Source organism: Grus americana, chromosome 35 (genome assembly GCF_028858705.1).
Source record: "Grus americana isolate bGruAme1 chromosome 35, bGruAme1.mat, whole genome shotgun sequence".
Classification (NCBI taxonomy): Eukaryota; Metazoa; Chordata; class Aves; order Gruiformes; family Gruidae; genus Grus; species Grus americana.
In genome coordinates this window covers 384,357-410,820 of record NC_072886.1, presented here as the reverse complement: position 1 = coordinate 410,820, position 26,464 = coordinate 384,357, and the positions used below count along the sequence as shown (strand labels likewise).

The following is a 26,464-nucleotide window of genomic DNA, read 5'->3' as shown; positions in this document are numbered from 1 at the left end:
CCAGAGCCCCCCCAGCCCCCCAAAGCTGCCCCCCAGCCCCCAAAATCCCACCCCAGAGCCCCCCCAGCCCCCCAAAGCTGCCCCCCAGCCCCCAAAATCCCACCCCAGAGCCCCCCCAGCCCCCCCAAATCCACTCCATAGCCCCCCCAGCCCCCCAAACCTGCCCCATAGCCCCCAAAATCCCACTCCAGAGCCCCCCTACCCCCCCAAACCCCACCCCAGAGCCCCCACTGCCCCCCAAATCCACTCCATAGCCCCCCCAGCCCCCCAAACCTACCCCCCAGCCCCCAAAATCCCACCCCAGAGCTCCCCCAGCCCCCAAAGCTGCCCCCCAGCCCCCAAAATCCCACCCCAGAGCCCCCCCAGCCCCCCCAAATCCACTCCATAGCCCCCCCAGCCCCCCAAACCTGCCCCATAGCCCCCAAAATCCCACTCCAGAGCCCCCACTACCCCCCCAAACCCCACCCCAGAGCCCCCACTGCCCCCCAAATCCACTCCATAGCCCCCCCAGCCCCCCAAACCTACCCCCCAGCCCCCAAAATCCCACCCCAGAGCTCCCCCAGCCCCCCCAAATCCACTCCATAGCCCCCCCCAGCCCCCCCAAATGAGAAGCGGGAAGCGGGGTGCCATCGGCAGAGCGTTTATGGGGGGGTGCCGGGGGGGGCCAGGGCCTGCAGCCCCCCCAGGGCCTCGGCGCAGGCCCGCACCAGGGCGCAGAGCTGGACGCTGCCCTCGGCCGAAGCCGTACGGGGCAGCTCCCGCGCCGCCCACCCCAATTTCTCCAGCACCGCCGCCCGCGCCGCCCCCACCGCCGCTTCTTCGGGGGGGGGCCCGGGGGGAGCCCCCCGTAAACCCGTCGCAGCTCCCTCGCAGTGTTCGGGACGGGGGGCGGCCGGTTGGCGGGGGGATGGAGCGGAGGCGGCCGGGGGGTCCGGGGCTGCGGGACGGACGGAGGGACGGGGGTCGGGTGGGGACTGAGCCTGGGCACGTGTCCCTGTGTGCCCCCCCGTGTCCCCCCCAGTGTCCCCCCCGTGTCCCCCCCCGATCCTCTGTGTCCCCCCTATGCCCCCCCCATCCCTTCCCAGACCCCCCATCCCCTTCCAGGCCCCTGTTCCCCCACCGGCCCCCCCCCGCCCCCCTTGTCCCCCCTCAGACCTCTGTGTCCCCCCCCAGCCCCCCTATCCCTGCCCCCATCCCACCACCCGTGTCCCCCCCGTGTCCCCCCCCCCCCGTCCCCGGGTCCCCAGCCCCCCTGTACCCCCCCGTACCCCCCCCCTTACCGGGGCCGCCCCCCTCCCCGTCGCAGTCCAGCTCCTGACAGGCCACGCAGTAGAGCTGCCGCTGTTTGTCCTGCAGCAGGATGGTCTGGGGGGGGGACACGGACACGGGGGGGGGGGAACACGGACACGGGGGGGGGGGAACACGGACACGGGGGGGTGGTCAGCACAGCCCCCCCCCCGGCCTGTGCCAGCCCTGCTGCACCCCCGTTCCCAGCCCCCCCCCCGTTCCTGCCCCCCCCCGCCGTTCCCGTCCCCCCCGGCCCGTTGCGCACCCCCCCGTTCTCGCCCCCCCCCCCGTTCCTGCCCCCCCCGTTCTCGCCCCCCCCGTTCCTGCCCCCCCCCGTTCTCGCCCCCCCCCCATTCCTGCCCCCTGCCCCCCGTTCCCGCCCCACGCCCCCGGTTCCCAGCCCCCCTCCCCCGTTCTCGCCCCCCCCCCGTTCCTGCCCCACGCCCCCGGTTCCCAGCCCCCCCCCCCCGTTCCTGCCCCCCCCCGGTTCCCAGCCTCCCCCCCCCGTTCTCGCCCCCCCCCGCCATTCCCGCCCCCCCGGCCCGTTGCGCACCCCCCCGTTCTCGCCCCCCCCGTTCCTGCCCCCCCCCCGTTCTCGCCCCCCCCCCGTTCCTGCCCCCCCCGTTCCTGCCCCCCCCCGGTTCCCAGCCCCCCCCCCCCCGTTCCTGCCCCCCCCCCGGTTCCCAGCCCCCCCCCCCCCCGTTCTCGCCCCCCCCGCCATTCCCGCCCCCCCGGCCCGTTGCGCACCCCGCAGTGGGGGCAGCACCGGCCCAGCATGCGGTACCCCCGCAGCAGCAGCTGCCCCATGGCCCGGCTGACCCGCTCCTGCCGCCCCCGCCGCGCCTCCAGCTCCGCCGCCCCCGGGGCCGGCTCCGTGCCTGCGGGACACGGGGGGAGGGGGGGGCCGGTCAGCGGGGGGGGGGGGGGGACACGACACACACATATAAACACGGGACACGGGGGCTCCCGGGGCACAGGGACCGGCGGGGGGGGGGAACCGGGGGGGGTCGGACCGGCGGGAGGGGGGAACCGGGGACGCGGGAACCGGGGAGGGGTGGGTCGGACCGGCGGGAGGCGGGAACCGGGGGGGTCGAGACCGGTGGGAGGGACCCGGGAACCGGGGTCTGGGGGGGGAACCGGGGGGGTCGAGACCGGTGGGAGGGGGGAACCGGGGACGCGGGAACCGGGGGGGGTCAGAACGGCGGGAGGGGGGAACTGGGGGTCTGGGGGGGGGGGTGAGGGGGAGGGGTCGGACCGGTGGGAGGGGGGAACCGGGGACGCGGGAACCGGCGGGAGGGGGGAACCGGGGATCGGGGCAGACCGGCGGGAAGGGGGACCCGAGGGGCTGGAGGGGGGGAACCGGGGGGTCGGGACCGGTGTGAGGGGGGACCCGGGGGCTGGGGGGAACCCGGGGGGTCGGGACCGGTGTGAGGGGGGAGCCGGGGGGGCCCCGCCGCCGCCCGCACCCGCGTTCAGGGCCATGGTCGCTGCGGAGACGGCGCCGCGCCGGAACTGACGTCACAGCGGACGGACCCGGCTGGAAACAAACGCCCGGGGGGAAACAAAACGATCGGCGGCGTTGAAAACGCTGCCAAAAAAAAAAAAAAAAAAAAAGTCCGACGGTCCGTCCCCGAAATGGGGCCGGGTTCCCCCCCGCTGCCCCGGCCCCACGGTTCCCCTGCAGCGTGGGGGGTGACCCGCCCCCTTCCCACCCCCCCGCCCCCCCAAAAAAAGGACAAACAGGCACAGGGAGTTGGTGAAAACCTTTATTTTGCTGGAAAACTGGGGGGGGGGGGGGATGAGGAAGGGGGGGGCACCCTGGGGTGGGGGTGTGGGGGGGTCCCATCCTCGGGGGAGGGGGCAGCGAGGCCCCGGGGGAGGGGGGGGTGGGGAAGCTCCGTACAAAAAGGGGGGGTGCAGGCGGCGGGGGAGGGGGGGGGCGCGGGCTCCGTCTGAGGCCGCCGGACCTGGAAGAGAGCAGAGAGGTGAGAGGGGGGCGAGCGCCGGCCCGGGGACACCGGCGGCGGGGGGGGGGACGACACGGACGGGACACGGGTGAACGGGGGGACGGACGGGGACGCGGCGGCGACGGTGGTGACGGCGCCCGTTCCGGCGAAGGAGGAGGGGAGGGGGGGCGCGCGGCCCCCGCGACGAGGGAGGGAGCGCGGCGGTGACGGCGGCGGCGGCCCGGGGAACGTCTGACCTGACGCGGCGGCGTCCACGGGGGGCGGGGGGGGAAGGGGGGGCTCCGGCGAATCCCCGGTGGTCCGCGGTGCTCCGCCGCGGCGTCGCCTCCTGCCAGGGGAAGGTGCGTTAACCGACAGAACCGGCGCCACCGGACGGGACCGATAGCCGGCGCGGTACCCGGTGTCAGCCGAGCATCCCCGGCCGCCCTGGTGAACGCCGGATCTCCCTGCGGCGCCGGGCGGGAGCCGAGCTCCGCCGTCGGCAGCGCCGGGGCTCGCCCGCCCGACGTCAGCGCTCACCTCCGGCTCAAAAGGCAGAGTACCGCGCCCGCTCCCCGTAGGGGTCCCGCTCGAACCGCTGCATGTCGTAGAGGGAGGCCCGGGCCACCGAGGAGACCGGCGACAGCTGCCCACGCTCGTACGTGTACGCCTCTCCGACGGTGGTGGCCGCGGCGGCCGTGCGGCGCAGGGGGCTTCTATCCCGGGTGTAATCGGTGGAGGAGGCGGCCGCCGCGGCGGCGGTGGCGGCGGCGGCGACGGCGGCCGCCGCGCCCGGGGTCGGCAGCAGAGCTCTATCGTACGCGTCTAGGGCGGTGGGGATGCGACTGGCCATGGCTGTGGTGGCGGCCATGGCCGAGGACTGGACCTGGGAGTACTGGGCGTACTGGGAGTACTGGGCCATGGTCTGCTCCGCGTAGGCGTCGTACGCAGAGGCCGTGGCGTAGGAGCGGACGCGGTAGCGCTTGTAGTAGTCGGCCATCCCGCCGTACGCCTCATCGTAATACACGGTCTCCCCATAGCCCGCGGTGTAGGGAGTGCGCACGGCTCCGTACTGCTCGTTATAGGCCTCGGCAAAGTCCGCCACTTGCCCCGGGCGATCTACCGGGCACTCTTTAGACCAGTGCCCTTCCTTCCCGCAGCGGTAGCAGCCGCTCTTGTCTCCCATCCCGGGCGCCGTCCGGAGCCGGCTGGTGGACAACTGCACGCGCATCCGCTTGCCTTGAGGAAAGACGCAAGAGGGGAGAGGCTGTGGTTAACCGCGGCGGCGGGGAGCAGCCGGCACTGGCCGGCACCTCTCCCCCAGGTTCCCCGACGAGCTGCCAGCCGGCACCTCTGCGGGCAGGGAGGGAACCAAATCGACTCTGCCCACTCCGGCGACCCCACAGAAACGAGGGGGGGGCTGGGGTTCGCCGTGGTTTCGGGCAGCACCGGGAGCCGGGGCGGCTTTTCCGGACCACCCGGACACGGGAAGCGGCACTCGGGCACTGACACGGCACCGGGCTCCGGCTGCGACTCCCCGACAGTGGTTTTCCCTGTATTGCCCTTTTTCCCCCCCTCCCGACTTCCCAGCCCGCCGGCGGCACGGACTGGCAGAGGGACGCTCCGTAGGTCCTGGCTGCACCGTGAACCCGGGGAGAGGCCCCAGGGGTGGAGCTCACGCCAAACCTGCCGGTTTTGGGACAAAACTCATCCTTTTCCTACAAAAAACGGCACTGCGGGGCCACGCTCTGCCCCGAGACAAAGCCTCCGCGCCGACACTGACTCCGGAGATGTCCCTGCCCGTGGAAAGGGGCCGCACAGGTAAAGTGGGACGCAGCGCGGCGCTGCCGGGCGCGCGGTGAGTGCCGGCAACGGGACACAGCTCTCTCCGAAGCTGCGTGCCCGCCCTTCTGCCCCCCGAACGCCCCTGGCCCCGCAAATCACGGCAGCAGCGGTCGCAGCCGCACCGGTTGCCCCTCGCGTCATCGGACGCCAGGCGCGAGGCGAGTCCCCCGGTGAAGCGACGGCAGCGCAGATCCGGCCCCGCGGAGCAGGAGCTCCCCCCTCGCCCCGGGACGGCCCCGCACCCTCCTCTCCTACCTGACCTGCTTCTTGCGGGCCCAGCCCGGCGCTACCTATCCCAGCCCAGGGCCGCGGATCACCTTGGAACTCCGTGTTGTCCAGCCCGCGGATGGCTTCCACCGCGTCCTCCGCCCGCTCCATGTGAACGAAGGCGTAATCCTTGACGATGTCGCACTCGATGACGGGGCCGTACTCCTCGAACTTGGCCCGCAGCTCCAGGTTGGTGCAGGCGGGGCTGATGTTGCCGACGTGCAGTTTGGTGGAGGCCTTGCTCTTGTTCTTGCTGGCCTCCACGTTGATGCAGACGCCGTGCAGTTTGTGGTGGTGCAGGTTACGGATGGCGTCCTCGGCCGCCGTCTTGTCCTCGATGTGAACGAAGCCGTAGTTCTTGATGATGTCGCACTCCAGCACCTTCCCGTACTGCTCGAACAGGGAGCGGATCTCCTGCTCCGTCGCCTCCCGCGGCAGGTTCCCGATGAACAGCTTCACCATCTCGCCCAACCTGCGCCGAGGGGGAAGAAGCGGCGGCTCAGCGGGTGGCTCAGCCGAGACGCCGCCACCCCCAACCCCTGACTTCACAGCGAGGTACCAGGACTCACCCCCGGGCCCAGAACCACCCCCCTGCCCGGGAAAGGGGCCTCACCCTGCGGGCAGCCCCGGGGGAAGGCGCCCCAGGGCCCGGGAACACGGAGGGGGATCCCTGGCCGGACAAGGTGCAGGGTGAGGCGGCGGAGGGGGAGAAGCCTGGGCCCCCACGGACACCCCGAAACCGGGGGTGACCCCCCCCCGAGCCAGACCCCCGGGCCCCGGCACCTCTCAAAGGCCCCGGAGGGGACCCCGAGCCAGGGACCCTCCACCGCCCGCCGGGTCCCGAGTGGAGCCCCCACCCCAGGCCCGGGTCCCGGGTCCCTCCAAGGCCGCAGGGCCCCAGGCCTAGGCCCGGTCCCCCCTTCACAGGGCCCCATCCCGGAGGTCCCCTCAAGCCCGGTCCCCTTCAGGCCGCAGGGCCCCGTCCCGGAGCTCCCTCCCCCAGGCCCGGCCCCGTCCCGCTGCCCCCCGCCCGGGTCGGGGTCTCACCGCGTCGCCGCGTTCCCTCTCACCGGGACGGTGACGGCGACAAAATGGCGGCGGCTTCAGCTCCACCCCGCGGCCTCCCCTTCGCTCCCCGTCCCGCCCACCGAACTCGGTGATTGGTGAAAATCGGCGGGACGCCGCGACACGATTGGTCGAACAGTTACGAGGCATCGCGTAGCCCCGCGCCGGCTGACGTCAAGCGTCGGAGCGCGCCCGCCTGCCCGTTGGCCAATCGCTTGTTGCGGCGCGCCGGAGGTGAGAGGGCGGGGCCGGAGCAGGGAGGCGGGATGTTCCGGGCACGTGAGGCGGACGGCGGCCAATCGGAGCGGGAGAGGGGCGGGGCTTGGCGGCGCCGCGGAGCCCGGCGGGGTCGGAGAGGCCGGAACGGCGGAACGGGGTCGGCCGGGCCTGGAGGGGGGGGGGGGGGGACCGGGACCAACCGCCCCCACCGGCACCGGCATCGGGACCGCGACAGAGCGGGCAGACCTCCCCTACCGGCACCGGGACCCCCCCGCCCTTAACCGGGGCTTCGCGGCCTCGCTGCAACCGAGATCCCCGCCTCCCGCGACTCCAACCGGGGCCGGGACCGCCCGACCCCCACCGGGCCTGGCACCGCCCCTTCGCGCGCCGCAGCCCCGCCCCTCTCCCCTCGAGCTCCGCCCCTCTCCGCTAGGGCTCCGCCCCTTTTCCTTAAGGCCTGCCCCTCTCCCCCCAGGACCACGCCTCTTTGCCTTAGGCCCCTCCTCCTCAGCGTGGCCACGCCCCTCTCCCCTAGGGCTCCGCCCCCTCCCCACAGCACCACACCTGTGTGCAGCCCCGCCCCTGCCGCCCTAGCCCCGCCCCCCGTGCCCTAGCCCCGCCCCTAGCCCCGCCCCCGGGCCATGTCGGACTCGGTGCTGCTGCTGCGGCGGGCGCGGGAACGCGGCGGGGAGGCGTCGGCGACGTCGGCATCCGGGGGGGTCCCCGGGGGGGGTTCCGCCGGCGGGAACCCATCCCCCCGTCGCAAGCGAGGCCGTCGCCGTCGGTTCTACCCCGAACACCGCGTGTACCGCGCGCGCTGCTCCTTCCTGGACCTGAGCGAGGAGCAGGTGCTGCGGCGTTACCGGCTGGACAAGGCCGCCATCGCCGGGCTGTGCCGCGAGCTGGGTGCCGACCTGGAGAGCCTGACTGGTCGAAGCCACGCTCTGCCGGTAGCCGTTAAGGTCACCTCCGCCCTCACCTTCCTGGCCTCCGGCTCTTTCCAGACGGCCACGCGCGACACCACCGGCATCAGCCAGTCGGCCATGTCCAACTGCCTGGCGCAGTTCCTGGAGGCGTTGCAACGGCGAGCGGCGCGGTACATCGCCTTCCCGCCGCCCGGTTACGCCGGGGCGACCGCCGGCGCCTTTCCCGGAGTTTTGGGATTGGTGGGCAGCATGCACGTGGCGCTGCGGGCTCCTTCCGAGAACGAGCCGGCTTACCGTAACGCCGGCAACTACCACTCCATGAACATGCAGGTGGTTTGTGACGCCGCCGGCACCATCACCAACGTGGTGGCCAAATTCCCCGGGTCTTGCCCCAACGCCGCCGTCCTGGAGAATTCGGCCTTGGCCCGGCTGCTGGAGGGGGCTCGGCCCGACGGCGCTTGGCTGCTGGGTGAGGCGGGGGTAGGGGGGGGCGGCGGGGGGGGGGGTGTCCCGGGGTGGGTGCTGCGGCCCCGGGGTAGCGTTGGTGACGGGAGCACGGGGGGTCTGGGGGTGACCCAGGAATCTGGGGGTGACCTGGGGGTCTCGGGGTAACCTGGAGGTCTGGGGGAGCCCTGGGGGTGACTCAGGAGTCTGGGGGTGACCTGGGGGTCTCAGGGTAACCTGGGGGTGACCCAGGGGTCTGGGGGAGCCCTGGGGGTGACCTGGGGGTCTCCAGGAGACCCATGGGTCTGAGGGAGCCCTGGGGTTCTGGGGGTGACCCAGGAGTCTGGCGGTGACCTGGGGGTCTGGGGGTGACCCAGGAGTCTGGGGGTGACCTGGGGGTCTGGAGGAGCCCTGGGGGTGACCCGGGAGTTTCCAGGAGACCCATAAGTCTGGGGGAGCCCTGGGGTTCTGGGGGTGACCTGGGGGTCTCCAGGAGACCCATGGGTCTGAGGGAGCCCTGGGGTTCTGGGGGTGACCCAGGAGTCTGGGGGAGCCCTGGGGCTCTGGAGGCAACCCGCACACCCAGGAGACCCCCAACGCTCCCCCCCACCCCGGTGCCGGGGAACGCACCCACCCTGCGCCATCACCTGCAGCCCCCTCACCCCGCGCCGCTCTCCCCCCGGGGGGGGGGGGCTCCCCCCCTCTCTGACCCCCCATTTCCCCCCCTCCCCAGGTGACCGCAGCTACCCGCTGAAGCCGTGGCTGATGACGCCCATCGCGGCGCCCCGCGGCCCGGCGGAGGAACGGTACAACGTGCTGCACCACCAGGCGCTGGCCGTCCTGCGCCGGACCCTCGCCCTCCTCAAACTGCGGTTCCGTTGCCTGGATAAGGGTAGGGGGTGTCTGCAATACGCCCCCCAAAAAGTTTGTCAGATTTTTTTAGCTTGCTGTATCCTCCACAACATCGCCCTACGCCGCCGCATGCCGCTGGAGCTGCCCGAGGGGCTCCCCCCCCCCGAAATTGAGCCCGACCTGCCCCTGCCGGCCCCCCACGGGCAGATCTCCAGCGAGGCCCGGGCCGTGCGGGCCCGTATCGTCCAGCAAGTCAAGGACAGCCTCGGCTGAGACACCCCCCCGGATTTGGGGGGGCTCTGTCCCTCAGGGGGGGGGATGCCTGACCCCAGCTCCCCCCCCCCCCAGCTTTAGGGGACGCAGGAGTGGGGGGCAGCCCCTGCGAGGAGGGGGGGACCCCCCATTCCCTACAAGACGGGGGGGGTCCCTGCCCCCTGCAAGGCAAAGGACAAAGGGGGGGGGGCCCTGCTCCCCCACTTCTGGGGGCTGCCGCGTCCCCCGGTGCTCCCCATTTCGGTGCCGCCCCCGCCCCACCCTTGTCCACGCTCGTTCCGGGGTGAATAAACGTATTTTTTCAGCAGCGGTGCCTGAGCGGGGCAGAAAGCTGGGGGGGGGGGAGACACCCCGCAACGCCACGCTCCCGCGCTTTATTGACACCCCGACGTTTCGGCACCCGCCGTGCCGGGGGGGTGACGCTGCGGCTGCACCCCCAGGGCGGCCTGGAGAGCCCCGGCGCGGCGGCGCTGCTGCAGCCAGTAAAGCATCTCCACCGCATCCCAGCGCATCTTCTCAGCGTAGGGGCGTCCCCGGAAAGTCGCCGTATCCCCGAAATCATCCCACAGGTGCCTCAGGGCGGCCGATAGCCGCGCCTCGCACCGGGCCAGCGTGGCACGTAGGCGGCCGCGGGCACGCGTCTCCTCAGCACGTGCTGTTGCTGACGCCGGGCCCGCGTGGAAGAAGCGCGTGGGGTCAGAGCCGCGCTCCTCCAGCCGCTCCAGCCGTGCCAGCAGCAGCTCCCGCCGCAGGATGCCGCCGGCCACCGCCTCCCAGGCGTCCAACGCTGCCGGCAGCCGTGCCAGGACCCCGCCGGTCCCGTATTTCACCGCCATCTCCATCCTCTCCCGGCTGGGGACGCCCAGCGTGGCCCAGAGCCGATGCAGGCGCCTCTGCAGCCTCTCCAGCCCCACCGGCACCAGCTCCGGCAACACCGGCTTCCACAGCCCCTTCTCATACGGCTCCGCCGGTTGTGGTGCCGGGTCCCTGCGCGGTCGTGGGGCTCCTGCCGGCTCCTCCTCACCGACACCACCGCGCAGCTGGAAAATGGTACGGAGGAAGTCGGAGCCAGTGTCCGCGACATACTGGAGGTAGTCGTCAAAGAGGCAAGCGGTTTGCCGTTGCCTGTGCCGGACGTCCCCGTGCTGCGGCGGTTTGCCGGCATTTCGGGGTCCCTGCTCACCTGGGGGGAGCAGATCCGCCGCGGCGGCTGCCGGTTCAACCAAGGGCTCGTGGTGGAACTGCAGCCGCTCGGCGGGGAGGGCCCTGACCAGCTCCCGGTAGAGCTCCCGCATACCCAGGGGGTCCGGCCTGGGGTCCCCCCCGGTGTCGCGGCACAGCGGTGGGTACGGCCGTAGGGCCACCCCCTCGCCAAAGGACCTGCTCGGTGGTGCCCACGGCCTGGCTGCACCGGGCCGCAGGAGCAGGCGCGGGCCGAGAGGCCGGTGGGGCAGCAGGACCTCCCGCACCGGTCTTACCGGCAGCCGCAGGCACCGGAGCTGCTGGAGCCGCGCGTCATCCTCGGTGCGGCGGGTGAGCGCTGCCAGGAGCGGTGGCAGCCGGTAGCCGGCACTCGCCTCTCCCCGGTCCTCACCGGCCACTCGCTGCGTCAAGTGGTGCAGATCTGCTGTCACCGCGAGGGCGTCCGGTGGGATTTCGGGGGCCGGCAGCTCCCTGTGGGGCACCGGCATCACCGGGGAGAGGCACCGTGGAGGCAGCCTGGAGGTGCCAGTGCACGTGGAGGCGGTGGGGGGCTCCGGGTGGGGGGTGCTGGTCACTCCGGGGGTCCCTGGGCTGGAGGCGGAGGCCGGGAGCTGCAGATCAGCCCCCGCCATCGCCCTGCAGCCCCCCCAACCCCCACACACGGGGAGGCCTGTACCCACCCCCCCGAACCCCCAAACCCCCCCTGGGGACCCCCAAACCTCCTCTGCAGCCCGTCCCCCCCCCAAGGGCCCCCCACTTCCCCCCGGGGCCCGGCGGGACCCTGCGGCCTACCACGCTGTTGCCATGGCGACTGCACGCCGGAAGTAGCTCTACCACCAAATCCCTCCCCCCCCCGGGCTTAGCCTCTCCCGGTCCGTCGCGAAAGAGGTCCGGCCGCTCCGGTGGCCCCGCGAGTGGTTCCGGGGGTGGAGACCGCGGCCATGGCGACAGCGGGGCCTACCGGGAGCAGCTGCCGGGTCAGGGCCGCTCCGCGGGGCGGGCTGGGGCCGCGGGGGACGTGCGAGGGGAGATTTGGGGGTGCAGGGCTCCAGGCACCGCGGTTTGGGGGTGCAGGGCTCCGGGCACCGGGGTTTTGGGGTGCAAGGTGGGTGCATGGAGTGGTTCGGGGGTGCAGAGTCCCGTGCATGGGAGTTTTGGGGGTGCAAGACCTCTTTTACGGGGAGTTTGGGGGGTCAGGGCCCTTGTTACAGGACTTTTGGGGGTGCAGAGCCTATATGTGGGAGTTTTGGGGTTGCAGGGCCCCTTTTAGGGGGGTTTGGGGGGGGCAGGGCCCTGGTTACAGGAGTTTTAGGGGTGCAGAGCGCCATGCATGTGAGTTTTGGGGGTGCAAGACCCCTTGTAAGGGAGTTTTGGGGGTGCAGGACCCCAGGCCCCAGGCTTTGGGGGTGCAAACCCCCTCGTAAGGGAGTTTTGGGGGTGCAGAGCCCAGGCACCGGGCCTTGGGGGTGGAGGGCGGGGGCGCGTGGAGTGATTTGGGGGTGCAGGGCCCCCTCAGGGGGTGCTGACACCCCCCCCCTCCAGCTGGAGTTCGCAGTGCAGATGCGATGCCAGGGCTGCGCAGAGGCCGTGCGGGCAGCGCTGGACGGAGCCCCAGGTGACACCCCCCCACCTTCTGTGTGTGTGTCCCCAGAATCAGGGGACCCCCCCTTCCAGATCTAGGGACACCCCCCTCCCCCTTATTCCCCCCCCCGCAGGCGTGCGGCTGCTGGAGCTGCGGCTGGAGGCGCAGACGGTGCTCGTGGAGACGACGGCGGCGGCCGAGCGGGTGCGGGAGCTGCTGGAGAAGTCGGGGCGCCGGGCGGTGCTGAAAGGGATGGGGGGCTCCGACGACGGTGAGTGGGGGGGGGGAATTTGGGGTGCCGGGGCGGGGGACACACAAGCACACGGACACCGGGTCCGGGTACCAACGCGTCTCCCCGCCAGCGAGCCTGGGCGCGGCGGTGGCGGCTCTCTGCGGCCCGGGCGCGGTGCGGGGCCTGGTGCGGTTCCTGCAGGTTTCGCCGACGCGGTGCCTGGTGGACGGCGCCGTCGATGGGCTCCCGCCGGGCCCCCACGGGCTCCACGTCCACGAATTCGGGGACCTTTCGCGCCCCTGTGACAGGTACCGCGGGGGGGGGGGGGGGGCGATGACGGCACACGCGCGGACGCATCCTGGGGTCTGGGGGTGCGGGCACCCCCGTCTCACCCCGCGTCTCCCCCTCTACGGCAGCTGCGGCGGCCACTTCAACCCCGACGGGGAGTGCCACGGGGGACCCCAGGACCAGCACCGGGTGAGCCGGCGGCCGCTGTCATTTCGTGGGGCTCAGGGGGTGGAGGGGTGGGGGGTGAGCGTGTGTTCCCAGGCCCCCTCTGACCCCCCCCACCCCGCCGCAGCACGTCGGAGACCTGGGGAACATCTGGGCCGACGGCGAGGGCAGAGCCAGCTTCCGCATGGAGGACTCGCGCCTGAAGGTGAGGCTGGGGGGAGCACGGGGGGACTGTCCCCCTCCCGCGGCTTTGGGGGGGTCCTGGCTGCACCCCACAGCCGTGGGGAGGGTCTGACCCTGGTCCCATGGCTCTGGGGAGGGTCCGGCCCCAGCCCCACGGCTCAGGGGGGGGGGTGTCACTTCCCGGCCCCACGGCCACAGGGGGGGTCCTGAGCCCCCTCTGACCCCCCGCCAGGTCTGGGACATCATCGGGCGCTCGGTGGTGGTGGACGAGGGCGAGGACGACCTGGGCCGGGGCTCCCACCCGCTCTCCCGGGTGACGGGCAATTCGGGGCCGGGGTGAGTGCTCGGGGGGTGCTTTGGGGGGGGGGGTTTGGGGGGGGGGGAGGCCGCTCACCCCCTCACCTCCCGTGTGTCCCCCCCCCTGCCAGGCTGGCCTGTGGCGTGGTGGCTCGCGCAGCCGGGCTCTTCCAGAACCCCAAACGTGTCTGTTCCTGCGACGGCCTGACCCTCTGGGAGGAGCGGGACCGGACCACGGCGACCCCCGGCCCCACGGCAACCCCCAGCCCCACTGCGACCCCCGGCCCCACTGCGACCCCCGGCCCCACCGTGGCCCCGGCCCCCCACCTCTAGGAGCCTCCCCGAGAGAGCAATAAACGATAACTCGCTCCGCAGCCTCTGCGGCTCACGGGGAACCGGGGCCGGGGACTGCTCGTCCCCGCGGTGCTCGGCGCTGCGCATTCCCCGGCGCCGCAGCGGCCCCTTTAAGGGTGGGCGTGGCCAGCGCTGGGTGGGCGTGGCCGAGGGCGGTGGGAGGGGGCGTTCGTGGGCGGGCGGCGCGCAGGCGCGATGACGGCGGCGGGAGAGCGGGGCAGCGCGCAGGCGCAGTGCGGAGGGCGCGCACAGGGCGGGTGACGCGCAGGCGCAGTGCGGAGGGCGCGCACACGGCGCGCAGGCGCAGTGAGCGGTCGCCTCTCCCGCTCCGCGCTTGAGGAGACGCCGCCATTTTGTGAGGCCGCCGCGGCGCTGCCTTGCTCTCCCGTTCCCTTCTCCCCGCCGTTGCCGCCGCCACCATGCGTCCCGGCATAAAGCTCTTCGTGGGCAATGTCCCCGAGGAAGCGACGGCGGAGGAGCTGAGCGAGCTGTTCGCCGGCGCCGCCGGGCCCGTGCTCGGTATCGCCCTCATGAAACAGTTCGCTTTCGTACACCTCCGGGATGAGGCGGCGGCGGCCCGCGCCATCACCCAGCTCAACGGCCACCAGCTGCACGGTCGCCGCATCGTGGTCGAGCCCTCCCGGCCTCGGCCCACCAACACCTGCAAGATCTTCGTCGGTAACGTCTCGGCCGCCTGCACCAGCGGCGAGCTGCGCTCGCTCTTCCAGCAGTACGGCACCGTCGTCGAATGCGACGTGGTGAAAGGTACCGGACCCGCCGCTGCGGAGGGGGGCTCCGCATAAGCCTGTTCGCCTCCCCCGGGGCCGCCCCGAAGCCCTCGCCGGGCTCAGCCCCGCCACAGCTGGCTCGCCGCTCACCTCCGTCCTCGGAGCCGCTCCGGCCCCCGCTCTCGGCTCGGTGACCCGTGTTCCGTCCGGCCGCCTGCGGCTTCCCCCCGCCCCGGCTCGATCTGGCGGCGCCCCCGCACACGGACCAGGGTCCTGGGTCCTCCTGCGGCCCTCCCCCCAGCCCCGGCCGGAGCCCTGCAGCCCTTCTGGGCTCCCCACACCCGGTCCCTCCCCTCTGCCCTGTTAAACGCCCCCCGGGCACCCCCCAGGTGCGATCTCTCCGGCCTTTCCAACCAGGCCACGTCCTCCCATCATCGCCTCCCCGCGGCGTGGCCCAGGCGGGGGTAACCCCCTGCCTGCTGTTGCCACCTCCATAACCGTTCGCTGCCGTGAGGCGCTTCCCCCCCCGTCCCCCCGTCCCGCTGCGACTCCGCCACAGCTTCACCTCCGCAAACTCACTCCAATGTGGAGCGAGCTGCTCCCCTGGGAGCCGAGGCAGGAGAGCCGAAGCCCGTAAAAAAAAAAAAAAAACAAACCAAAAACCAAACCAAAACCCCCACAACAACCGTGCTGTAAAACTCCTGAGGGGGCTCGATTGGCTCCGGGTCAGGGACCCCGCAGTACGGCGTCACCCCACCTTCCCCCTGATGTGAAAAGGTGTCATCCCCACATCACGCAGCCGCTCCCCAAGGTGCCCGTCCCCGTCGGTTCCTCCGCCTCCCGGGAGGGTGATGATGTTGCCTCTGCTCTCTCATCCCAGGTCGCAGGCCCATCGGCTCCGTCCCGCCAGGACGCAGCTTCCCAGCGGAGCCTGCCAGAAACCTCCCCCAAACCCACGCCAAAAGTTTCTGGCATGCGCTTCGGCCGGTGGCCGATTTGTGGGGTCCCCCAGAGAGGGCTGCGGGTGCTGCGGCCGCCCAAGGGGACAACGGGAGGGCTGGGGGTGGACAGAGGAAACGTCTCTTCCCAGGGCTGATGGAGCGGGATACGTAGATGTGGGATAGGAGCTGGGGGGGGGGGGGATGGCGGAGCAGAGGGGGACGCACAGGAGGGTGGGCAAAGCGGCGCTGACGTTTAGCCGGAGCTTGAGGTACCGGGATGGTGCCGCACACCCTGGGATGGGCTGCCCTCGCCAAGCTGTAGGCTAAAGCGGGTTGTTGCCGGTGGTGCCGGTTACGGTGATCCCTGGTCCGTGACTGCAGGGGGGACACCGTGGGGTTACCGAGAGGAGCCGCCCTTCCGCCCTGTGCCAGCCTCCCGGACCCGTCATGCCACGGGGGTCAACCTCCCAGTTACTGCGGTAGCATCCGAACCCCGAAACTGTTGGCCTGAGCGCCGCGGGCGGCTGCTGGACCTGGTGCAGGCACGGTGTCGTGGCGGCAGCCGTGCCAGGGGAGGGTGACCTGCTCTCCTGCTGCAGACCCGGCACGGCCGCTCTGGGTCTCGCTTCTACCGCTCCTCGCCTCGCTCTCCATCTCCTTTCCGACGCCTCTCCGCTTCGGTGCCGCGTTTGTGCCGCACGGTGCCGTGCTGCTCGCTGCTCACCCGGCTCCTCGCCTCGTCCCGGGGGCTCGGCTGGGTGTGCAGTGCCAGAGGTTGTGCTCGGGGCGCTCCCCTCTCCTCCTCCTCCTCATCCCCCTCTTTCTCCTTTCTTCCTCCTCCTCTTCCTCCCCCCTCTCTCCTCCTCCCCCTCTCTCTTTCTCCCGCTGGCGCTCCGACTCAGTGTCTCAGCGGGCACTGGCCCCTTCTGGCTTTGCTCCGCTTACCAGCCCGGCTCAGCTCAGTGCCGGTGAGGCCGCGCTGCCTTCCCGGGGTCTTCGTCCGCGCGTGCCGGAGGATGGGTAGGGAGGAGCCACCGGCAGCGACAGGCCACCGTGCCGCGGGGTGGGGTGCCGAGCTCCCTCAGTGAGGGGAGAGGCGGCTGTGGTGGGCATGGGTGAAGGGAGGAAGAAAATGGGGGAAAACGGAGCAAAGCAGCTGTTGACGGGGGCGTTCCTGAGCCAGGGGATGTGGGGCGGGTGGCTGGGCTCGTTAGGTTCTGGCCAAATTAATTGTGGGGCGGAAGCAAATGAAGGTGGTTGTATCTCTTTGCTGCCTGAGCAGCAGCAGAGCGGGGCTGGCAGAGCCCGTCCCGGCGCCTGTCCCACCGCCGCCACTGAGCCGCACGCTGCCGCGATCCCGGCGAGGCTCGTTAAGCGTTCGATCCTGTAACGAATTGTCTTTTCTCCCCCCACTGATAACCCTCTGTCTGCTGCTTTATCAGACTATGCATTTGTTCACATGGAGAACGAAGCAGATGCAAAGGTTGCCATCGAAAACCTTAACGGGAAGGAGGTGAAGGGGCGCAGAGTGAACGTGGAGCTCTCCACCAACGTCCAGAAGAAGGGCGCGGGCCAGGCCCTGCCGCCCGCCCTCGGCCTCGACAAGAACAAGAGGATCGGCCTGGAGTACCGCGAGAAGTTCCAGCCCAAGATCGAGGGCTTCGACCAGCAGCGCCGGGCGGCGGATGCCGCCTTCCCCTCGGCCGCCGCTGCCGGCTACGCCACCCCCTCCTCCCTGTACGATTACCAGCAGCGCTTCGGCACCGGCAGCGCCGGCAAGTACGAGGCCTTTGAGGCGCAGGCCAGGCCGGCCTCTCCCTCCTACTTTGGGAGGGACCGCAGCCCCCTCCGGCGCTCCCCGACCCGGGCCGGCTACGCAGCGGTGACGCTCCCCATGACGGCGCAGCCGGCCGCTTACCGCGCCCAGCCCTCCGCCTCGCTGGGGGCAACCTACCGCGCCCAGCCCTCCGCCTCCCTCGGCATGGCCTACCGCCCGCAGCCCACCACCGGCCAGGCCGCTTCCTACCGCGCCCAGCCTTCCGCCTCGCTGGGCAGCGCCTACCGCTCCCAGCCCTCCGTCTCCCTCGGCGCCTCCGGCGCCCAGCCCGCCGCCAACTCCCTCGGTTCCTACGGTGCCCAGGCCACCGCCTCCTATGGCGCGCAGCCTGCCGCCTCCCAGCTCTCCGGTTACGGCGTCCAGTCCGCCGCCCTGGCCTCCTCGTACGGGGCGCAGGCCGCCTCCGGCTACTCCGCCTCCTACGGCGCCCAGGCCGCCACCGCTTACGGCGCCCAGGCTGCCGCCGGCCCCGCCGCCTCTTACGGCGCCCAGGCCGTGGCCACGCACGTGGCCTCCTACGGCGCACAGCCCGCCGCCGCCAGCCACGCCGCCTCCTACGGCGCCCAGCCCGTAGACGGTCACGCCGCCTCCTACGGGGCCCAGCCCGGTGCCGCGCTCTCGGCCTCCTATGGTGCCCAGGCCATGGCCACGCACGCCACCTCCTACGGTGCCCAGGCGGTGGCCGGTCATGCTGCCGCCGCCTACCAGCCCGTGGCTGGTCATTCCGCCTCCTACGGCACCCAGCCGGCGGCCGCGCTCTCCGCCTCCTACGGCGCCCAGCCCGCCACCGGCCACTCCGCCTCCTACGGCGCCCAGCCCGCCGCCAACCTGCCCACCTCCTACGGCAGCCAGTCCGCCGCCGCGCTCTCCGCCACCTACGGCGCCCAGGCGGCCTCCTCGCTGGCCGCCTCCTATGGCAGCCAGGCCGCCGCCGCCGCCTCCTACAAGGCGCAGGCCTCTGCCTCGCTGACAGCCGCTTACCGGGCCCAGGCCTCCGGCTCGATGGCGGTGTCCTACCCGGCGCAGCAGGCCTCCTCCGCGTCGCTGGCGGCCGCCTACCGAGCCCAGCCGGGCAGCGCCTACGACGGGCCGAGCCAGCTGGGGCAGCAGGCGGCTTCCTACCTGGGCCTGTCGCAGGCCGCTGCCGCCGCCGCCATCGCACCGCCCTACGAGCGCACCCGCCTCTCCCCGCCTCGCAGTGCCGCCTACGACGACCCGTACAAAAAATCATCCACTCTGGCAAAAAGGTACGGCGCCGGGCCAGGGATGGACAGCCGCGCGAGTTGCTCCACGCCGCCACGGTGGATGCCGGTGCCCGGCTCGGGGCTTAGTCTCGGCTCCGGCGCGGCTCACTAAAGCCCGGCGCGCAGAAGGGCAGACGCCACGTGCCGGCACATCGGCTCCGCTCCCGTGGCACAGGCCTCTGTGTTACCCCCTCCCCTGGCTTCCTGGGGTGGGGGGGGGGGCACGCGCAGGCGGGTTCGGCTCTGGGCGGGGATGGGGGCTTCGACCGGGGTGGGGGGGCGCTGGTCGCACGTGCTCGCCAGCAGCGCGGCTTCCCACCGCGCCCAGCGTCCGATCCGCAGGCGTGCCGGGTGCTGCTTCCCCGTCCTGCCCCTGCCGGGGCACCGGCTTTGCCTGTGGCGCAGCGCCGCCTGCCCGAAGCCTGGCAGCGTCGTGCTGCCGCGTTGTGTCCCCAGGTGGGACGCGGTCGCTGCCGGCGGTGGATTCGGGCAGCCTCTCACTCATTCACCTCCTGTCTCTTCTCTCGACCAGGTACGGTTCCGAGCGCCGTCTGTCTGACCTCTCAGATTACCGCCGCTTAGCGGACTCGCCGCTCGCGTACCGCCGGTCGCCGACAAAGTCCCCGATGGATTACCGCCGCCTTCCAGAAGCACACGCCGATTACGCCCGTTACTCGGGCGGCTACGGCGATTACCTGCCCGCCGCCCGCGTCCACTCGGGCTACCAGCGCCGCCTCTGAGCCACGCGGCACCGGGGCGGGGTGGGGGGGGAGTCAGGCCGCTTGCGTCGCCGCGAGCTCGCGCTCGGTGCTCTGCCTCGCCGCCTGCTGCCGCGCCCGGCACGGTTCGCCTCCTCCGGCCGTCGTCCCCAGGGGCAGAGACAGTTATTTTTTTAGCCGCTTTCTTTCTCTTTTTTTTTTTTTTTTTTTGAGTTTTTTTAGAAGGATCCACAGTCACGGTTGGAAAGCGTGCCATGCTCCCGCGGGGGGAGCGGGCACCGGGTGCGCGGTTCACCCTCTCCCGTCACCAGCTCTCGCCGTAGCGTCGTGGAACCGTCTCTCGCTCGCGGCACACGCGGCCGTTGGCACCGCCGGCGCTCGGTAGCGGTTTATAACCCAAGCGATGGCTGCTGCCGAGCAGAGTCCACGCTCTTTTATACCACGAGTTCCCCTTTTTTTGGGTTTGTTTCCCCCTTTTCCAGCGTCAGTCAGTGGCGCAGCGCTGGGCTCGGGGCAGCAGCAAGGTTTTTGTACGACTGTAAATAAACGCTGGGTTCTTTACCATTTCCCAACCGTCTCCCGTCTGGTTTTTTTTCCCAGCCTGGTGCTTTGGGGGACCGGCAGCACGGTGACGCGCCGGACCTGTGGCTATTGCCCCTGTCACGTCTGTCTGCCCGCTCCCGCCCTCGGCTACACTGGCCGATTCCTGGTAGCACCGTCACCAACCGGCCAGAAACCCCTGGTTTTGTGTGGTTGGGTCACGCGGTGCCGGTCTCGGCCGCAGCGCCGGTCTGCGCCGCAGCCCCTTGTCCAAGGTAGACTTGGAGCACGGCAGTGGGAAGTGCCGGAGCGTTGCCGATGGTGCTGCCGGACTCGAGTGGTGGCGTCCCGACTGTACGCCGTCGCACAGCCCCTAACCTGTACCCGGTGCCTTTTTTTGGGTGACAAAAGCCAGTTTTGAGAGAAGCTGCGCGTGCGCGAGAGCAAGGTCGGCGTTTGGTTCAGCCGCGGCGGCCGGTTGTGCGTCTATCGTCCGGCACCATGCGGCAGAGCCGGCGGCCGCCTCGCCCCAGCTGTTCTCGCCGTCGTGACCACCATTAAAGTTTCCAAAAACGCCTTCTGTTCCCTGTCATCTCTCCCCCGACTGGGGACGGGTCGCGGTGTGGTCCTGGTTGGTTAACCCCAGTTGTGCCGTGGGGGGAGGATGGCTGCCTGGCTGGGGTTCGTTAACTGCTGAGGTAATTAGCCAGGCGGAAGGGTCTAACGCCTCTCCCCCTCGTTTTCCAGGGCAGGCGCCGGGGGACGCGCACCCACAGGTCCCAGGACCGTCCCCGAGCCCACCCCGGTGATGGAGGAGCCCGCGGGTGAGCACACGGAGGCAATTAGCGGCTGATGAGATGGAGACAATTAGAGGAGGCGGAATCCCTCTGGAAACGCAGCGGCTGATGAAGGGCGATGAGCTCAGGGCTCCCATCGCAAAACCGGGGCTGGGAGACCAGCCGAAGTGCCAGGACATGGAGGAAGGCACAGTCCCAGGCCTGATGTTACTTAACGAGCACCAAGAGGCACAGGCCCTAACGAGCCGGGTTGGAGACTAACGAGCCAGCCCTGGGCAGGTTAATTAGCAGGTGGTTTTAGAGGTGCTGCCTGGGAGGGAGAGGAGGGACCCCAGCGGGGTGCAGGGAATGCGGGGGGCAGCTGCCCTGCACGGGGGCACCGGGACGAGAGCCAGGGGGATCGTTAAAGCCCAGCACCGCTCGTTAGCCAGGGTGGGGGGCCCGTTTGGGGGGCTAGGGGGCCTTTTCAGGGGTCTGCCCCCCCCACATTCACCTGCCCCTTCGTTTGCAGCACAGACCCCCGTGGGGATCCCAGCCAGGAGCTCTTGGGCCGCAGGCAGGGCCGCAGGCAGGGCCGCAGGCAGCACCGGTAAGTCCAGGAGGTTACGAGCTGGGGTGGGAATCTGAGTCCAGAGAAATAACCGGTGCCGGAGCCAGCGGGATTTGTTAAAAATTTTGAGTTTATTTCACCGGAAAGTGGGGTCGGGGGACGCTAAACGTCGCAGGGGATGCGGGGCGAGCTCCAGCCACGAGGTCGGCCCTCCCACGCCGGCACGGCACGGCGCAGGGGGAGCGTGGCGGCCTGGAGTCAGCTACGTCATTTTGTATTAAAAAGCTACGAGTGGATTATTCATTCTCTTAAAAAATAAAGGAAAAAAAAAGAAAAGGAATAATAATAATAATAATAAAGGAAGCTACAGCCCAGGCGCGAGGGAGCAAGCGGCTCCGTGCTGGCCGGGGGCGGGAAAGCAAAGCGAAGCTGGTGCTGCGGCTACGGCTGCGGTTACGGCTACAGCTACACTCGTTCACGACCTGAGCCTAGACCAGCTAGGGAGGGGGGCGGGGGCCCCCAAACTACCTGAAAAGCAAATCCTGACAAGTGAGAAGGGAAAGCTGAGGGGCGGGGAGCTATTCCTGACCAGGCTGGGAAGAAGCTGAGCGTCCGTTAGGAACCGACTCGTTAGCTGAACCCGGCTGCGCTTTGAAGCCCGGCGCAGCCCGAGACGCGCGGTGCCGATTCGGTGTGCGACGGGAACCCGACGTCCAGCCGCAAATATCTTACCTGAAAGAGAAAAGCAGAGTTGGCGCAGGCGCCCGGTGCAGGCGCCAGCCCCCGCGCCAGCCAGGACCATGCCGGTGACCGTGCCGAGCCCCGGTGCGAGGCGGCGGGTGCCCAGAGGAGCTGCCGGCTTCTTGAGAGCAACCAGAGTCCTGATGCGGTGCAGGGGGGGGGGTGTCTCTGTGGCAGCCCCGTGCCGGGAGCTGCCAGGAGCCCCCGCGGCTCCAGCTCGCCCACAGCGGCGTGTCGGGGACAGCAGCCGGCCCAGAGGGACCCGCGCCGGGGCAGCGGTCCGGCTGCTGGCGGCTTTTACCGGCCAGAGCCCGGGAGCGCCATCCCCAGACAGGAGCTACTCCCGGGGGGGGACGCACGTGGCAGCCACGGCACACGGGGCTGGGGGCTCTGTGGGAACCCCCCCCACCCCACGGTGACTGTGCCGGGACTGCACCCGGGCATTAAGGCTCGGCCCCGGCTGCGGGGGGACGCAAGTTAAAAGGCAGCGGGGAGCCCCAAGGGAGAGCGACCCACCGGCACCAACCGGCTCCCGGCAGCAGCACCGACTGCTGCAGCACGTCCTCGCCGTGCGCGCACCCGGCAGAGCGTCCGGAGCCAGCGCCTGGGCTTTAACGCCCGGCAAGACCCCGGCCCGGCACGTCTGCTTCACCACGACCCTTCATCACTGCTCACATCGAGACACAGACACTCGACTGGCACGACCGGGGACTGGGCGGGGAGGGAAACGCACGCCTCGTATCTCCAGAAGCCGGGCCCCCCCCCGCGGTGCCCGGAGACACCGCCGGTTGCAAGGCGCCAAGCGCCGCACACCAGACCTGCCAACACGCTCACCTCCGGCTCAAAAGGCAGAGTACCGCGCCCGGTCCGCGTACGGGTCCCGCCCGAACCGCTGCATGTCGTAGAGGGAGGCCCGGGCCACCGAGGAGACCGGCGACAGCTGCCCACGCTCATACGTGTACGCCTCTCCGACGGTGGTGGCCGCGGCGGCCGTGCGGCGCAGGGGGCTTCTATCCCGGGTGTAATAGGTGGAGGAGGCGGCCGCCGCGGCGGCGGTGGCGGCGGCGGCGACGGCGGCCGCCGCGCCCGGGGTCGGCAGCAGAGCTCTATCGTACGCGTCTAGGGCGGTGGGGATGCGACTGGCCATGGCTGTGGTGGCGGCCATGGCCGAGGACTGGACCTGGGAGTACTGGGCGTACTGGGAGTACTGGGCCATGGTCTGCTCCGCGTAGGCGTCGTACGCAGAGGCCGTGGCGTAGGAGCGGACGCGGTAGCGCTTGTAGTAGTCGGCCATCCCGCCGTACGCCTCATCGTAATACACGGTCTCCCCATAGCCCGCGGTGTAGGGAGTGCGCACGGCTCCGTACTGCTCGTTATAGGCCTCGGCAAAGTCCGCCACTTGCCCCGGGCGATCTACCGGGCACTCTTTAGACCAGTGCCCTTCCTTCCCGCAGCGGTAGCAGCCGCTCTTGTCTCCCATCCCGGGCGCCGTCCGGAGCCGGCTGGTGGACAACTGCACGCGCATCCGCTTGCCTTGAGGAGAGAGACGCGAGAGGGAGGCGATCAGTGAGGCCGAACCCAGAGCGTGGTCACAACCACGGGCACCGGCGGGCAGCGGGACGTGACCGGCCGCAGACACCACCACCACCACCCCCCGCAGCCGCGCAGCCTCCAACGGTGCCGGGTGCCGCGGCAGGGAGCAACCTGGAGCGGGAAGAGCCCGCAACGGGCTCGAGCGGGAGCCGCCTCCCAGCTGCCGGCAGCCCGACTTACCAGGAAAGTGCTGCCGGGAAAAGGGCTGCGCCAGCGAGACAGAGGGCTGCCGGCACCGGCAGCCGCGGGCTAAACCAGGATGGGCTCTGGCAGCTCAGACGGCCGGCGAGCCGCCGACTACCCCGGCACGCAGCCAAAGACGGCTTTCCGCCGGCAACCGGCACGCGGTGCTGCCGCAGCAGCCCGGGGATCAGCCAGCAGCACCGCTGATCCCGTATCAACGGCAAGCTTTCCACCGGAAAACGCTCCCCACGGCGCGCTCCTTGCAGCCGCAAGACGGATGCGGCACCGGACAACCGCCTCGGACGGGAGCCGGCTTCAAGCACGGCACAAGGCAAGCCAAGCGCGGCCGGGGGGCACTTCTTGGTTGTGTGGGCACCCCACGGCCGGGGAGCTCCAGATGCGGCTGTGCCATCCCGGCTGGCGAGGAGTTTGGGGAACACCTGGAATCGGGGCAGTGGGGTTTGCCAAAACCCCGGCGGCAACTAGGAGGGCCAAGCCCAGCCCCGCCACCGCTCAGGGCGAAGCACCGGACGCCTCCCTGACCAACCCGGCACCGCTTCCGGACAGGGGACGTGCTCGCCTTCAGCGCCGCGCCACCGAGAAGGCGGCTCCACGCCACGAGCTCAAATCTGGACGCTCGGCCCCGCCGCTGCATCCGCGCGAGGGGCCGAGAGGTGGAGGCTGCCAGCGAAAGCGCCCGCGCCGCGTCTTGTCTCGTCCGGGAGCCGGGCGAGGGCCCAGGGCGGCACGCCGAGAGCCCGAGCGAGCAACGCCGCGTGCCGCCGGCAGCGGGGACACGGCCGGCGCGGGATCGGGCGCCTCCGCTCACCCTCTTACCAGGCAGGGCAACGCTACAAGGGCGGGAGGCAGCCTGGCTTCACGCCGCGCGGGCTGGACCCGCTGCTCTGGCCTGGCAGCACCAGGCGCGGCGGCCGTCGGCACAAGAGTTGGGACTTCGCCGTCGGGATCCTCCTGCGGGGCGGCCGTGCTGGGTTAAGTCAGAGATGGATCAGTCCCGTCCTCCCCCGGCCCAGCCCCAAACGCCCCTGCCCTCGGCTCCGGCTGTCGCGGCCGCACCGGCAACCGGGAAAGCAGCAGAAAGGAAAGCGGCTGCGCCGCACCGGCCTGGCCCTCATCGTGCCCTGCATGGCACGAGGGGAGCTGGAATGCGGGAAAAAAAACCCACCAAAAACCAAAACAAAAAACCAACCAAAACCACAAAAAAACCCTGTTTGCACTTAATTCCAGCTGAGCGCGGTGCCGGCCATGCCCTTGCCGAGGGTCACCCGGCACTGCTGCCGCGCCTCAACCTGCGCAGCCGGAGCTAGAAGGGACTAAAAACATCCAACGGGAATACCGGGAATCCTCCCGGAGACCCACGGGGCTCAAACGCCGGACCCATCCCCTCTCCCCACGCATCTCCGCCGCGACCCCGGCGCGGATCACCTTGAAACTCGGTGTTGTCCAGCCCGCGGATGGCTTCCACCGCGTCCTCCGCCCGCTCCATGTGAACGAAGGCGTAATCCTTGACGATGTCGCACTCGATGACGGGGCCGTACTCCTCGAACTTGGCCCGCAGCTCCAGGTTGGTGCAGGCGGGGCTGATGTTGCCGACGTGCAGTTTGGTGGAGGCCTTGCTCTTGTTCTTGCTGGCCTCCACGTTGATGCAGACGCCGTGCAGTTTGTGGTGGTGCAGGTTACGGATGGCGTCCTCGGCCGCCGTCTTGTCCTCGATGTGAACGAAGCCGTAGTTCTTGATGATGTCGCACTCCAGCACCTTCCCGTACTGCTCGAACAGGGAGCGGATCTCCTGCTCCGTCGCCTCCCGCGGCAGGTTCCCGATGAACAGCTTCACCATCTCGCCCAACCTGCGCCGGAGCAACGGCGGGGAGCGGGGGGGGTGGGTTAGTGCCGCCGTCTGTCCGTCGTCCCCCCCCAGACCCGTCCTGCGCCCTGCGGGGGGCCCAGACCCCCATCCCTGCTTGGGGGGGGGGGGGGCGGCACGGACCGCACAGGGCTGTGAGCCCCGCAGGGCTGAGCCTCTAAACCCTCCAAATCTCCAAGAAACACCTCAAAACCTCTGCCCCCCCCCCCCCCGCAAGGCTGCGCCTCCCAAACTCCCTAAATCTCCAAGAAACACCCCAAAACCCCTGCCCCCCCTCTGCAGGGCTGTGCCCCCAAACTCCCTACATTGCCAAGAAATACCCCAAAACCCCTGCCCCCCCTCTGCAGGGCTGTGCCCCCAAACTCCCTAAATCTCCAAGAAACACCCCAAAACCCCTGCCCCCCCTCTGCAGGGCTGTGCCCCCAAACTCCCTAAATCTCCAAGAAACACCCCAAAACCCCTGCCCCCCCTCTGCAGGGCTGTGCCCCCAAACTCCCTAAATCTCCAAGAAACACCCCAAAACCCCTGCCCCCCCTCTGCAGGGCTGTGCCCCCAAATCTCCAAGAAACACCCCAAAACCTCTGCCCCCCCTCTGCAGGGCTGTGCCCCCAAATCTCCAAGAAACACCCCAAAACCTCTGCCCCCCCCTCGCAGGGCTGTGCCCCCAAATCTCCAAGAAACACCCCAAAACCTCTGCCCCCCCCTCTGCAGGGCTGTGCCCCCAAACTCCCTACATCGCCAAGAAACACCCCAAAACCTCTGCCCCCCCCCCCCCCCCGCGGGCCACAATCCTCCGTGGACGCCCCCACCCCCACCCGGGGGGCCTCCGAGCGCCTCATCGGGGCCAGGGCTGGGGCCGGGGGCTCCCGCGGCCCGGTCCCGCCGGCAGCGCTGCCTGTCTTACCCCCCCCCCTTCACCCCCCCCCTCTTCCCGCCCCCCCCCAGGCCCCGCCGCCCCCTCCCGGTACCGGCGCCACCGCAGCCCCGCCCCCACCTGCGCCCCGTCCGCCGCGCGGTCCTGACAAAATGGCGGCGGCGCTGGTCCGGCTCAGTCCCCCGCCTCCCGCGTCCTCATTGGGCAGCGACGCTGTCAGTCAAACGCCGCCGCGTACCGTCATCCTTCTCCGACCGGCATAAATGGACCCGCCCACGGAGCAGCCGCAGCCAATCAAAGGAGGGAAGGGGCGGGGCGAGCGGCGGAGCGGTTCATTGCGTCTCCGCGGGGGGGGCTGGGGCGGCCCATTGAGGGCGGACGGGGGAGACGGGGGGACCCGCGGG

At 70.8% G+C, this 26,464-nt stretch overlaps 7 protein-coding genes across 23 annotated transcripts; 3 read left to right on the top strand and 4 right to left on the bottom strand.

The window, feature by feature from the left end:
* Positions 1–624: 624 nt before the first annotated feature.
* ZNRD2 (zinc ribbon domain containing 2) lies at positions 625–2,859 on the bottom strand. 2 transcript variants are annotated; one of them, XM_054808388.1, is made up of 4 exons: positions 2,754–2,859; positions 2,035–2,165; positions 1,281–1,365; positions 625–937 (listed from the first exon to the last, which is right to left on the bottom strand). In XM_054808388.1, exons 1-4 carry the CDS (start codon positions 2,767–2,769, stop codon positions 642–644), a joined length of 528 nt encoding a protein of 175 aa, XP_054664363.1. In that variant the 5' UTR covers positions 2,770–2,859; the 3' UTR covers positions 625–641. The 2 variants fall into 2 exon arrangements, with proteins under 2 accessions (XP_054664363.1, XP_054664364.1); XM_054808389.1 differs by having other exon boundaries at positions 2,107–2,165; positions 2,754–2,820.
* Positions 2,860–3,051: 192 nt separating this feature from the next.
* LOC129198725 (RNA-binding protein 4B-like) lies at positions 3,052–5,807 on the bottom strand. Of its 3 annotated transcripts, XR_008574516.1 has the most exons (4): positions 5,396–5,807; positions 3,774–4,472; positions 3,491–3,582; positions 3,229–3,254 (listed from the first exon to the last, which is right to left on the bottom strand). XR_008574516.1 is itself a non-coding variant. In XM_054808295.1 (3 exons), the coding sequence occupies exons 1-3, from the start codon at positions 5,805–5,807 to the stop codon at positions 3,054–3,056; spliced, it is 705 nt and encodes a 234-aa protein (XP_054664270.1). In that variant the 3' UTR covers positions 3,052–3,053. The 3 variants fall into 3 exon arrangements, 2 of the variants coding, with proteins under 2 accessions (XP_054664270.1, XP_054664269.1); XM_054808295.1 differs by lacking the exon at positions 3,774–4,472 and having other exon boundaries at positions 3,052–3,254; XM_054808294.1 differs by lacking the exon at positions 3,229–3,254 and having other exon boundaries at positions 3,450–3,582.
* Positions 5,679–26,303, bottom strand: LOC129198723 (RNA-binding protein 4B). 8 transcript variants are annotated; one of them, XM_054808285.1, is made up of 4 exons: positions 26,181–26,303; positions 24,748–25,169; positions 22,360–23,058; positions 21,378–21,516 (listed from the first exon to the last, which is right to left on the bottom strand). In XM_054808285.1, the coding sequence occupies exons 2-3, from the start codon at positions 25,157–25,159 to the stop codon at positions 22,367–22,369; spliced, it is 1,104 nt and encodes a 367-aa protein (XP_054664260.1). In that variant the 5' UTR covers positions 25,160–25,169; positions 26,181–26,303; the 3' UTR covers positions 21,378–21,516; positions 22,360–22,366. The 8 variants fall into 8 exon arrangements, with proteins under 8 accessions (XP_054664268.1, XP_054664262.1, XP_054664260.1 ...); XM_054808286.1 differs by lacking the exon at positions 26,181–26,303 and adding an exon at positions 26,002–26,026; XM_054808289.1 differs by lacking the exon at positions 22,360–23,058 and adding an exon at positions 24,139–24,289 and having other exon boundaries at positions 21,387–21,516.
* Positions 6,894–9,423, top strand: LOC129198722 (putative nuclease HARBI1). Its single transcript, XM_054808284.1, has 2 exons — positions 6,894–8,024; positions 8,733–9,423. The coding sequence occupies exons 1-2, from the start codon at positions 7,271–7,273 to the stop codon at positions 9,122–9,124; spliced, it is 1,146 nt and encodes a 381-aa protein (XP_054664259.1). The 5' UTR covers positions 6,894–7,270; the 3' UTR covers positions 9,125–9,423.
* CCDC87 (coiled-coil domain containing 87) lies at positions 9,377–11,143 on the bottom strand. Of its 2 annotated transcripts, none has more exons than XM_054808282.1 (2): positions 11,120–11,143; positions 9,377–10,918 (listed from the first exon to the last, which is right to left on the bottom strand). In XM_054808282.1, the coding sequence occupies exons 1-2, from the start codon at positions 11,131–11,133 to the stop codon at positions 9,499–9,501; spliced, it is 1,434 nt and encodes a 477-aa protein (XP_054664257.1). In that variant the 5' UTR covers positions 11,134–11,143; the 3' UTR covers positions 9,377–9,498. The 2 variants fall into 2 exon arrangements, with proteins under 2 accessions (XP_054664257.1, XP_054664258.1); XM_054808283.1 differs by lacking the exon at positions 11,120–11,143 and having other exon boundaries at positions 9,377–10,164; positions 10,603–10,963.
* On the top strand, positions 11,213–13,549 carry CCS (copper chaperone for superoxide dismutase). Of its 2 annotated transcripts, XM_054808296.1 has the most exons (8): positions 11,213–11,304; positions 11,870–11,942; positions 12,043–12,180; positions 12,272–12,449; positions 12,558–12,618; positions 12,722–12,799; positions 13,010–13,113; positions 13,206–13,422. In XM_054808296.1, the coding sequence occupies exons 1-8, from the start codon at positions 11,269–11,271 to the stop codon at positions 13,405–13,407; spliced, it is 870 nt and encodes a 289-aa protein (XP_054664271.1). In that variant the 5' UTR covers positions 11,213–11,268; the 3' UTR covers positions 13,408–13,422. The 2 variants fall into 2 exon arrangements, with proteins under 2 accessions (XP_054664271.1, XP_054664272.1); XM_054808297.1 differs by lacking the exon at positions 13,010–13,113 and having other exon boundaries at positions 13,206–13,549.
* Positions 13,631–20,881, top strand: RBM14 (RNA binding motif protein 14). 5 transcript variants are annotated; one of them, XR_008574514.1, is made up of 4 exons: positions 13,631–14,193; positions 16,540–18,181; positions 20,185–20,513; positions 20,746–20,804. XR_008574514.1 is itself a non-coding variant. In XM_054808279.1 (4 exons), the coding sequence occupies exons 1-4, from the start codon at positions 13,848–13,850 to the stop codon at positions 20,859–20,861; spliced, it is 2,181 nt and encodes a 726-aa protein (XP_054664254.1). In that variant the 5' UTR covers positions 13,730–13,847; the 3' UTR covers positions 20,862–20,881. The 5 variants fall into 5 exon arrangements, 4 of the variants coding, with proteins under 4 accessions (XP_054664253.1, XP_054664255.1, XP_054664256.1 ...); XM_054808279.1 differs by having other exon boundaries at positions 13,730–14,193; positions 20,185–20,261; positions 20,746–20,881; XM_054808278.1 differs by lacking the exons at positions 20,185–20,513; positions 20,746–20,804 and adding an exon at positions 18,711–20,012.
* Positions 26,304–26,464: the final 161 nt, after the last annotated feature.

What these genes read in the sequence shown, in the direction of transcription:
- ZNRD2 (XM_054808388.1), bottom strand. An exon ending in GGTGCTGCCCCCACTGCGGG is followed by an intron (nt 1,366 to 2,034) that starts GTGCGCAACGGG and finishes TCCCCCCCCCAG; the next exon opens with ACCATCCTGCTGCAGGACAA. An exon ending in CGGGGAGGGGGGCGGCCCCG is followed by an intron (nt 938 to 1,280) that starts GTAAGGGGGGGG and finishes TCCGTCCCGCAG; the next exon opens with CCCCGGACCCCCCGGCCGCC.
- LOC129198723 (XM_054808285.1), bottom strand. Translation starts at nt 25,159, where the DNA reads ATGGTGAAGCTGTTCATCGGGAACCTGCCGCGGGAGGCGACGGAGCAG. An exon ending in GGACAACACCGAGTTTCAAG is followed by an intron (nt 23,059 to 24,747) that starts GTGATCCGCGCC and finishes TCTCTCCTCAAG; the next exon opens with GCAAGCGGATGCGCGTGCAG.
- CCS (XM_054808296.1), top strand. Translation starts at nt 11,269, where the DNA reads ATGGCGACAGCGGGGCCTACCGGGAGCAGCTGCCGG. An exon ending in CTACCGGGAGCAGCTGCCGG is followed by an intron (nt 11,305 to 11,869) that starts GTCAGGGCCGCT and finishes CCCCCCCTCCAG; the next exon opens with CTGGAGTTCGCAGTGCAGAT. An exon ending in AGCGCTGGACGGAGCCCCAG is followed by an intron (nt 11,943 to 12,042) that starts GTGACACCCCCC and finishes CCCCCCCCGCAG; the next exon opens with GCGTGCGGCTGCTGGAGCTG.
- LOC129198722 (XM_054808284.1), top strand. Translation starts at nt 7,271, where the DNA reads ATGTCGGACTCGGTGCTGCTGCTGCGGCGGGCGCGGGAACGCGGCGGG. An exon ending in CGACGGCGCTTGGCTGCTGG is followed by an intron (nt 8,025 to 8,732) that starts GTGAGGCGGGGG and finishes CCCCCTCCCCAG; the next exon opens with GTGACCGCAGCTACCCGCTG.
- LOC129198725 (XM_054808294.1), bottom strand. Translation starts at nt 5,807, where the DNA reads ATGGTGAAGCTGTTCATCGGGAACCTGCCGCGGGAGGCGACGGAGCAG. An exon ending in GGACAACACGGAGTTCCAAG is followed by an intron (nt 4,473 to 5,395) that starts GTGATCCGCGGC and finishes TCTTTCCTCAAG; the next exon opens with GCAAGCGGATGCGCGTGCAG.
- RBM14 (XM_054808278.1), top strand. Translation starts at nt 13,848, where the DNA reads ATGCGTCCCGGCATAAAGCTCTTCGTGGGCAATGTCCCCGAGGAAGCG. An exon ending in CGAATGCGACGTGGTGAAAG is followed by an intron (nt 14,194 to 16,539) that starts GTACCGGACCCG and finishes CTGCTTTATCAG; the next exon opens with ACTATGCATTTGTTCACATG. An exon ending in TCATCCACTCTGGCAAAAAG is followed by an intron (nt 18,182 to 18,710) that starts GTACGGCGCCGG and finishes TCTCTCGACCAG; the next exon opens with GTACGGTTCCGAGCGCCGTC.